We start from the raw sequence: 11,121 nt of genomic DNA, 5'->3' as shown, positions 1-11,121 counted from the left end.
TTGAACCACTCTTTCATGATTTAAGACCAATGAATCCTGGCATTGTCATCTTATAATACGCCCATGCCACCAGGAATAAAAAAAGCAATCGATGGAATAACCTGGTCATTCACCATATTCAAGTATCAGCTGATATTCTTTGGGCACATAATGTTGCTGAACCTAGACCTGACCATCTGCAGCAGACCATAGACTGTCCCCACAGGCTTGTACAGTAGTGCTGAGTGCATGATGGCTCCATCACTTTATCTACCTCTCTTCTTACCTTGATGCTCCCATCACTCTGGAACAGGGTTAATCTGGACTCATCAGACCACATGACTTTCCATTGCTCAAGAGGCCAATCTTTATGCTCCTTAGCAAATTGAAGCCTTTTCCTCCAGCTTGCCTCACTGATTTGTGGTTTTCTCATGGCTACACAGCTGTTCAGTCCCAATCCCTCGAGTTCTCTTTGCATTGTGCATGTAGAAATGCTCTTACTTTCACTATTAAACATAGCCCTGAGTTCCACTGTTGTTTTTCTTCCATCTGATTTAAGTGATCGCCGATCGCCATCATTCAGGATAATTGATTTTTTCCTGGAACACAATGGTTCCCCACTATCCTTCCAGTATTTAATAATGCGTTGAACAGTTATTAACTTAATTTTTATTAGTTTCTGCAATCTCCTTAGAAGTTTTCACTGCTTGATGCCATTGATTTGACTCTTCTTAAACAGACTAACATCGTCTCCATGACTACGGGATGTGTCTTTCTACATGGTTATTTAAGAAATGAGAAACTGCTCATTGCATCATATGGGGTTAAATAACTTGTTGCGAGCTGAAATATAATCGCCTTTGCCTTAATTTTTCATTGCTTCTTTCCTAGACCATTTCAAGACATTTTGTAATGTTATCATTATCACATACAAACCTAAATTGAGTCTTTTTAGCTTTTGGGGAGTTTTTGAGGTCTTATTTTAAACACCCAACATAATACCCCTGGATAACTATATCCCCAGTCCCTAATGACATTACGTGAGACAAAAAAAAAATTATATTCATTTATTTAATTATGAAGATTTGGATACTTGCACGCCCCATGCTCACTGGTTAAAAAAAACCTAAACATAATATTAAGAATGAAAAATATATTTCATGAGTAGATGCATAAGGGCAGAGGTGTCATCTGTCCTACTTTCTGCCTCTATTAAATGTCATTAAGAAAACACAGAAGAAAGAAGTACGGCCCGATTCTGTCAACAGAAATTCATTTAGATTTACAGTTGTACTGTATACAAAATGAATCAAAAGACACACAAAAAGAGGGGCTTGGTTTGCATGAAATTAATGGGCATGGCAACATAAAATAAGGTGAGATCTCCACCCATTGGCACCACCTTCTCATCACTCAAGTTATAAACATACAGTAAATACTATATTAAATCTAAGGCTCATCTCAATCTGCTCCAATAACAGAGAAGAAAGAGGCTGAGGATTAGGCCCACAATTAAACATTGAAATGTGATGATTACACACATAATGAAACATTTGTGTAGATACCCCAAAGTAGTCTGGTTTTTATGATTATTAGATCCTGGAAATAACTTTGAAGTAGCAAACTATGAAACAACAGCAGCTGCCTGTCAAAAACTCATCTAAAACCAGTATTAGAAGGTCCATTTTCCAAAAGTCCTGTAATAATAAATCTCTGCAGCTGAACGTAGTCCACAGTTTTGCATAGCCATCAGAATTCAGGTAAAAATAGAAAGAATGAAGGTAGAACATTTGTGCAAGTTCTTAAATCTGAGAAACCGACAAAACATGTGCAAAGATCTTAAAAGACACTTTAGTATGGAGGCACTCAAAGTGGTCAACATGCAAACGAAAAATAAAGGGAACAATGTGGCCACGAGCACAGTCACAACATATGTTACAATAAGAAAAGTGCATGAGAGTTGGGGGATTTAGTTCAACATAGCTGCTTCAGTCCTCAATAGAGTCCTCTGAGCTGTCTCTGTCCACATCTTCCCATGAAGCCTTGGTGCGCTGCTCCCAGTTTCTGGCCTGAGCGATCACAGCAGGGGGCATGAGTGCCACGCAGGCTGCCAGGCCAGAGACGCGCTCTTTAAATTCAGTGTCCTTTTCCCACTCGCCTGTGTCAGGGTTGTACACGTGAACATAATTCATCCTGTTGCCTTTGTTATGTGAGCGCCCACCCAGTATATAGATGCGATTGTTCAGCACAGCAACACCAGGCTCTCCATGTCCAGCGGGGAGGGGGGTCATTAAAGACCAAGAGTTGGTTCCAGGGTCAAAGCAAGCCACCTGAAAAAGAAAAGAAAATTATTGACTCCCTACTTTAAAAAAAAAACAGAAGAAAAAATTGTTTAAACAGATTAGCTCTACATTTAAAGCCCTCATGCTTTGAGATAATCTAAAAGAAGCTGAACTGGATGGAAAATTTTTATTTTAAGTATATGACAGAAAAATGTGAGGGCAGTTTAAAAAGTGCAGGTGACATTTATACTGCTCTTATCGTGCAGTAGTAAACGGCAGTGATGACTGGTGACACTGTACCTTTAGGACATCACGCCGATATCCACGCTCATCATTACTTCCGCCAATAACATACACACGTCTGTTAACAGCAGCCATGCCATGCCACGCTCGCTCCACTGGTCCTTCTGCACATGCTGTCCACGCATTGGCTGCAAGATCAAAACAGTAGGTCTCTCTGAGGTATGCCATTCCTCGACGCCCACATGTTATATAAATCTTCCCATCTACCACTGCTCCAGCATGGGCATACACCTGGAGAGAAAGTATTTAAGGAGGAGTAAAAAAAAAAAAAAGAAATCAACAGAGGAACAGATGAGTATATGGCGCCATCATGTGGACAGCAGAGGCATCACATGCACTTTCTTGTTTATCTTCCAACCCTGTAAACTCATACTTCTCTCCTCAAAGGTGATACAAATTCCCACATGTTGGTGTGTGGGTCGTAGCGCTCCACTGAGTCCAGCTCGCTGCTGTAGTCTCGCCCTGCGATGGCGTAGATATAGCCGCCCGCCACACAGACACAGTGGTCAGCATGCTGCTGCTGCATAGGCTGGATGGAGCACCAGCTGTTATGACGAGGGTCGTATCTTAAGAGAGTGGACAAGCAATCAGGAAAAGAAGAACTCAAAAAATCCGAGCAGGAGCAAACATCTCTCCATCTCACAAGTGATCACCAGTGTATTGTTTTTTTTTTTTTTTTTTTTTTTTCTTTTTTTACTCAGTTTACTGAACAAAATGACATTGTGGTGTGTATGGAACCTTTTACTTAAAGAAATATGATCAAAAGCTCCAAAGTAATGACAAACTGACCTTTTAGTGTAGCTGTTTCCTAGTTGCCATTTCCAAAAGCAGAAATAAACTCTATTAAGCTAATGTGTACAAGGAACTTGGCTCTAAAAAAAACCAAGTCCATGCACTGATGAAGATCATGGGATGCAATCAAAAGCACAAAAACAACTGCTAACCAAACTTTGCTGCAAGACTGGAAACATTTTTTTAGTGAGAAAGATCCCAGTTAAACGTTCCCCAGCTGATTACAGATGATGTATTATAAAAACAAAAGTCACTAAAATCTAAAATTTAATCACAAGAACAGGCAGCTAAGATGTTAAGTAGATTAAAAATATTCAGATGGGCTCTCACCTCCAGCAACGGTTCTCTGCACGAAATCCACTGGTGTTCTTATCGCCCCCGATAAGATAAACAAAGTTGTTGAGCACAGCAACGCCCTGATTGGACATTCGAGGAGCATGAGCTGCAGTGAGAGTCCTCCACTCCCCCCAGCTCGGGAGGTACACCTGAAACAGGTGCTCGCTTTCTGCAAGGGTGCTGGAGCTGAACATCCCGCCGAAGCCCAGGATGCAGTGGAAGGTGGACCGCGGCTGTGTGAGAGGACTCTGCAGGACGGGCTGCAACACCTCCTGCTCGTGGTACCGAAGCGCAGCTGAAACTGAGTCTTTCAGTGGACACTGATCCAGTCTGCTGTGCAGTCTCTGCAGCACTTGCTTCTCAATCAGGCAGAAACGTACAGCTTGGAGCATCTTTAGATTTTCCTTTTGCATGAGAAAGATGAATATGATTAACTGGCATTCAGTAAAAATGCCACTGATTTATTTTCAATAACAGCTGAGAACAAAATAAAGACACACCTTTAGACTGACCTGCAAGTACACCTGGTCAGTTTCCACCTCCTCTGGACTGTAGTGATAGTGGAGAGCGGCCTCGTACACCTCATTCTCACTGGTCACCTGGAGCTCATCACTGTTTAGCGCTCTGAAGACTACATCTTGTGGGAGTTGTCGATACTCATCTGTTTGAGACAAAGTCTGGATATTCCTGAGGATGAAGCAGTGGACTCTGGCTTTAAGCTGCTCCAGTCCGTAGAGATCGGCAATGTGATGCACCTCTAAAATGTTGCTCTCGTCCAGCCAGGAGAACAGGAAGTCGCAGCAGAAGCTGATGACATTTTCAAGCTGTTAAAACAAAACGTTGAGGTTAAGCTAAACAAAGCAGAGCAAAGAAAATGGACTTAGATCAAATCGGCTTACCTGTATTAACGTGGCAGCTGTCAGGACTTCCTGAACACACTCCATGTCTAACTCGATCTCTGATGTGTAGATGTAGTCAAGTACTTTTTTCATGGCAATGTAGGACACTCCATGGATTGGAATCTCCTTTTGCTGCACCTCCCGGAGACCTCCAGTAAACATCCCCCTAGTGGAGAAGGTGAAACATAATTTAACCTGGTCTCCCACTGATGAGGAGGCTCACACCATCCAGTCACAGTGCATTCAAATGGAATTCTAGCCGATGTACTTACGCACAATATGCACCATTCTTACTCCCTGGATCATTTTCTACTTTATGATCTTTATTTATTTATATATACATATATATATATATATATATATATATATATATATATATATATACACACACATATGTAAAGGTTTTGGCTATTGCTTTCCATGATGCTGCATCATGAGCGGCTTCTTACATTTGGACAAAAGACAACACAAACCTCCTACTGAACATATTTCTCAGTAGGTCTAGGGGAAGTGCTAAACAAACAGTTTGAGGCCAGGTATGTAAGCAGAGACATGAGAGTTAAGGTATGTTTGACATACTCACACATACAAGCTGTAATTAATATGATCATTTTATGTCTTTTTGCTTTGTGATTGGTGTTATGTCGTGTAATGCATTCTGAAACTACTGCCTTCAAAAAATTATGTTTATAGGGGTTTGTTTTTTTTTTTTTTTAACTAAATCTCAGCTGTTTATATGCCAGCCTCTGAGGACACATCTTTATGTTTTGTTTTTATGCAAAAAAAACATAAAGACCGACAAAAACTCTTCTCAGTATCCTGTATGAAAACTGGAATCACAGCTCAGAGGTGACCGAACCCAAATGTTCATGTGGTTATCATATGACAATGTTGATAAGCTGCATCATTATCTAGAAAAGGATAATCTTTGTTTAAACTGGTCGCTCTACCAAGACTTGTCTAGGTCCTGTGACAATGGGCTGCAGAAGCCTGCACTAACTGATTAGATTGAATTCATACATTTTATGAATTGTGGTAAGGGGAAACATAAGGAAATGATGCAATATGAAAAAATTTAACAATATAAACTCTAAAGGTCAGAGATTTTTTTGATCATACAGCCTCAGTTGCACAACCTGATTGTAATCAAAATGACACAAAGTGAAGCAAAGTGAAGATGCAGGTTGAGCATCAGTGACAAGTCTCGGTGAGTTTTACCTGAAATAATCACAAGAGGCTGCCAGAAGTACACGGTGGGCCCGGAGAGGTCGACCCTCCACCACCAGCTCAACATCATACAGGATGTCTCCCTGTCTGAGAGAGAGCAGGCCGTCCAGCAGGCTGCGGAAATGGGCTGAACTTCTGAAGATTTGTCGACCAGAACGGCCTGATGATGATTCAGCACGTCCTCCCGTTGGACTCAGCGCTCCATCCTCAGCCATGTCAAGGCAGTGGCGTTCAGGTCTCATTGTTTTCATATGTCTAGCGCCAACATTATTCAAAGTCTTCTTCTTTTGTCGGAGTTAAGTCACAGCGGAACGCAGAATAATAAAGAGAGGAAGTATGAGCCCAGCAGCTAACAACTAAAGACTGGTCGTTTCGTAAGTGCATAGTCAGTGTGACATTACAGATTAATGGCATGCCTTCCACCCATTATAGCTTTGAAAGTGTATTCTTACGTATATATTTCCTACTATTAACCCACTGCTAGTTGTTACTCCGCTGCCAAGGGGTCAGTTAATGTCAAATGTTATGCAAGCTAAAGGCTGGTTAGCCTCTTGGCTGATGTAACGCAATCAAGCAAGACCATTAAAAACACAAAACATAGCAAAGGAATGTCGTCGTATTCATCAAGTCAAACCCGCTCAACAGCTTGGTCAAAAAGAATCGAAATCCCTAGTCCGGTGTAGTTAGCAGAGCCTTTTGATTGTTTCGGCAGGTCAAAAACAACTCTTGTTTACTTTTGGTATCAGAATGAGAGCTCAGACATTATTGGTCCTTTCTGTCTTATTGTCCCGCCCACTTTCTACAGATCAACCAATCAGAAACGTCTTTTACATGAAGCAAATATGAAAGTTTCAGTTTAACTTCGAAAGTACGTGTTTGTGTTGTCTTGTGTCGACTTGATAATCATATTCTGCTTAAGTTATGATTCACTTTTGATGTTTTACGTGGGTGAAATAATCCATTAGCGACTTAATGGATTTAGTTTTGTGACTGTACTGAACACAAGAGGGTGCTGTTTGATAACAAAATTAATTTTATTTCTCTGTCAAACTTGGTTGTCGTATACTGAAGAGTTGTACAAAGTGATCCCTGTGCATATAACTTTATTATAAATATTTTTTTTTTCTTTTTTACTCGCGGCTTTTCAGTTTTAGGTTTTTAAAGTTTGGGGTAAACAAATTTTTGTTTTTTTAACTCAACAAGTTACTCCACAAAGTAATTAATTACATAGTGGTAAAAATCAAATCATAATGATAATATATAAGGATATTTTGATGCACTACATCTAAAGAGTTTTTAATTAATTTAATTTAATTTAATTTAATTGTCCTTTTTGCTTCTTAATTTCCCTAGATTCCCTAAGACAGCAAGTCATGATGTTTTTTTTTTTGTTTGTTTTTTTCCTCCTCAATATACATACTTTAATTGCTACAGTTTGCATGTTGGTTAGGCTTTACAGTCTCATTTATCTTTTGTCAAGGCTTCAATTTGCATACATCATTTTCTGAAATGAAAGATGGGAAAAAGATTTTTTTTCTCACTTGCAGAAAATACTGTCAGAATAATCCATCACTTGATAAAATTTCCAGTCCAATATACATAACTGAGGAGTACACAAGAAATACTGAGAAGCAGAGAAGGGCCGAGCTTTTGTAATTTTGCAATTAAAAGCACATCAAAGCATTTTTATATGCTATATGTTCAATCTGACACCCTACTGCAGTCGTGCCCAGGTACAAATCAGCATATATGTTGTAACTGATCATAACACATGTGCACACACATACACATTTTCCAAATTTTCATGTAGGGCTTCCAGATTAAAGTTCCCTCTTCACAAGAAGTCAGCCAGGTCGAATAAATTTGTGTTCTTATTGTTATGTTGTTATTGGACTGTAATGGTCAGAAAGGGCCTGTTTAATTTGGCCATTACTGAAATTACAGCATTCCAGTGCATTAGCAGAGTATCTCCTTTCATCAGGGAAGAGCTGTGCAGAAGGTGCACCATAGTCTGCAGGAAGAAATGACAAATGAAAGCAAAGTGGGTAGCATTTACAGAATTAGCTGTCAAGTTATACCACACACAGATATTTAAAAAGGATGTTGGAAGCAGCACTTGCCAAGACACAGATTAGCCCAGTCCATGACCTTGGGCTCTTCTGCTAATGGTACACACTTAGGCCCCACTCAAATCAGTTTTGAAGAAGATTATCTTAAGGTGCCATTACAGAAGCAACAAACTCCAAGAAAGGATGGGTACAGTGTGCCTGGAATGAGCATTCAGACTATAACAAGGAAAAGTGCAGTGCATATAGCATGCTGTTAGAACAAAAAAGGGAATGCAACAGCCATGGTCCACATCTGATAAGAGTCAAGGACAACATCGCTGATTAGTTTGGGACAGCAGAGCTCCAGCAGTGACAGCCATTTGGCTCACATCCATCTTTTGTCTGGCACAGTAAATCTGACTAGCAAAATATGACACACACACATAGAATCCTTAAGCTTAACTGAAGAATAAGGAGGGAGCAAAACAGTGTGAATTACTTACATCCAAAATCAAACTTAGATAGCTCATAAAGGAGCGAAAGCAGTATACTACACAATACACACCACCTCGTGTGCGACTCATACGTTAATAGGATCGTTGTAAAGTGACTTACTGTAGGTGGAGCCGTGGCAGGTGCAATTTTCTTGGGGCTGCTTGGTGATTGTGAGAGGGAGCAATCAATTTTCCTTTACACTAAAGTCCTGCAACACAACTTCCAGTGCTGCTGTTTGATGAAGCCTGCCACCTGCTTTAAGACAGCAGCCACTTGGTAATTTATGGTTCTGCCTAAATGATAAGCAGTGTGGGGTCATTTACTCTGCCATGAGACAGATCTGCTTCAGCGATTGGTGCTATTATGAATCATTTTGTGAAAAATTACACTTGGCTTCATAGTGTAATCATTTAAAGAGAAAAATATGCAAATTATTCTCTCAGTTAAATAAGAAATAATGTAAATGTATTGTTTGACCATCATGTTAGCTCCCAATTCACTCAAAAGCAGCATGTCTGTCTTTCTCAGAGTCTTCATAAAAAAGAAAAAAAAGGCAGAGAGATTTCCTTCCTGACTGAGGAGGCGGAGAAAACAAATCAATGCTGCTGAAATATTTAAACCTCCCCACAATATGTGGAGCTTTAGAGGTTGGCTGAATTGTAACTTGTTAACAGTACTGAGAGAAAAATATGGAGAAATTCAAGCTTTTATATGCTATATTCTACATGCAAACACTGCAAAAAGCTGGGGCAGCAGTGTTGTTGCTTCTTGTAGAGACAGACTGAGGGTGGATCATCGCTTTTTCACACATGGCCTACACGCGTCAGGAAGCTGGGCATCTCCCAGAGGAAAGTATTACACAAGACAGCAAGCAGGGACATGATAGCACCAGATAGCTTGGCTAGACTCTGCCTTGACAGCAGCCATGCAAGGGGTGCTTTGGTCCTTGTCACAAGCATTTTACACTCACTGCTGCAGGATGTTCATGGAGATGATGAAATAATTCATTTGCATTACACTCATGCAAGACTGATGGATGTGTGTTACTGAGACTTTGTGTTTCAGATCAATATATGGACAAATTAATGATAACTGCCATCTTCTTTAACACTTGTAAAGTAGCAAAGAGAAATGGGACTGATTGGGGATTAAATTTTTAATTGGAATGGTGGCCAAAAACCTGAATGGATTAGTGGTCATATTAGTCATGTGGAAGTGTATTTGGGCTCACACTGAACAAGGCATTTAGGGATTAAAGGAAATTTAGCGTCTCTCTTCCGCCACATTAGGCCATCACTTCAATCAGTTTTCACCTCTTGAAATCGGGATATGGGTTCTTCTGAGGTGTGACATCTACCATCCTATTTGCAGTGGCAGTGTTATTATAAAATCTACCGTATGTCGGGAGGACTGAGCTAAAATGTAAAGGGCAAAAACCCTGCTGCACATAGATGTGTTGGCACAGAGCAGAATATTTATGTGGATTAAGAAAGCAGGGAGGACATGTTGACCATTTATATGAATTAAAATATAAGGATCAGTGAGATTAATGAACTCTGGATTGATTCTGTCTTTCCGTCCGCTAATATAATTGTGGTTTAATAAACTCCAATTTCAGGCTCTGTTTTATTTATTTCTTATGATTCTTGCTCTGTGTGTCTCATCTCTTTCCAGACTTAAATCTGTTGATTCCACATTTTCAGGAAGCATGTTCCTAAAGTGAAATACGTTTTTTAATATAATACTTAGCACATGTTCCAGTTTGGTGTGACCGGGAGGCAAAGAAGAAATGTCTTCAACACCAAGAAAGGGTAAAATGCTTAAACCATTTTCACACATTTACAGCAGCTGTGATATTTTCCAGCGATGTTTCAGAGGAGAGGTGTTAGAAGGACTCAAACACAGGACCAGCATTCTGGAGGCAGACAAGCAGGAAACTGAAATTATCTTTATTTAAACAAGACCTAAATCACAAAGCTGACGCAGGGAACCCAAAACATGAACAATTACACACAAAAAGTCAGGGTTAAGCACTTTTGGAGATTTGTCCATTGATGGCATATTTGCCTCTTTCACCCAGTTAAAACAGAGATATATTTTGGCTGATAACCCGTTTTTCAGATACCTGCAGGTCATTCTGGACATAAAACCGCTTGGGGGAGGTGTAGTCACCCAAATCTATTAAACAATTTCCCGCTCTGACATTCCCTGCTTATCTATAATCAAAAGCTCATGGCAGGAGGATTTAAAACTGCATTAATGTGACAATACCCGGGATCTGATCCTGAGCAGGGTCCACTCCTCTCCTATCTGCATGCGACATGGGCTGTCACAATTCAAAATTCTCCACCGTTTATATTGTAATAAAGAGAAATTAGCCAAGATATATTCTGATGTGAACCCGGTGCGTGCAAGGTGTAGAAATCAACCAGGAACACTTTTTGAACTTGCCCCAGACCCTCTGAATACTGGGGAGAAGTATTTACTCCTCTTTCAGGGGCATTTAAAATTTCTTAAACTCTGTCCCTGCTGACAGCATTATTTGGAGTGGCCCCTGATGAGGCCAATCCAAAATATAAATGAAATGGAATAGCCTTCACATCTTAGATGGAAAGATGAGAAATCACCCTTCCACAGTCACCGGATTTAGGAGCTACTGCAGGTTTTGCATCTGGAGAAAATTAGACTGAGATGTCCAAGGAGCAGATTCTATGAGACCTGGCAGCCATTCATATCATTTGTTGAAAAAAATGCAGATTA

The 11,121-nt window shown here is 40.1% G+C and overlaps 1 protein-coding gene across 2 annotated transcripts; it reads right to left on the bottom strand.

Moving 5' to 3' along the window:
- Positions 1-1,031: 1,031 nt before the first annotated feature.
- On the bottom strand, positions 1,032-6,551 carry klhl22 (kelch-like family member 22). Of its 2 annotated transcripts, none has more exons than XM_041999942.1 (7): positions 5,810-6,551; positions 4,592-4,757; positions 4,193-4,516; positions 3,687-4,096; positions 2,938-3,130; positions 2,562-2,795; positions 1,032-2,309 (listed from the first exon to the last, which is right to left on the bottom strand). In XM_041999942.1, exons 1-7 carry the CDS (start codon positions 6,067-6,069, stop codon positions 1,968-1,970), a joined length of 1,929 nt encoding a protein of 642 aa, XP_041855876.1. In that variant the 5' UTR covers positions 6,070-6,551; the 3' UTR covers positions 1,032-1,967. The 2 variants fall into 2 exon arrangements, with proteins under 2 accessions (XP_041855876.1, XP_041855877.1); XM_041999943.1 differs by having other exon boundaries at positions 4,205-4,516.
- Between the last annotated feature and the right edge of the window lie 4,570 nt (positions 6,552-11,121).

Source organism: Melanotaenia boesemani, chromosome 11 (assembly GCF_017639745.1).
Source record: "Melanotaenia boesemani isolate fMelBoe1 chromosome 11, fMelBoe1.pri, whole genome shotgun sequence".
In the NCBI taxonomy this organism is placed as follows: domain Eukaryota; kingdom Metazoa; phylum Chordata; class Actinopteri; order Atheriniformes; family Melanotaeniidae; genus Melanotaenia; species Melanotaenia boesemani.
This window is presented reverse-complemented; position numbering and strand designations above follow the sequence as displayed.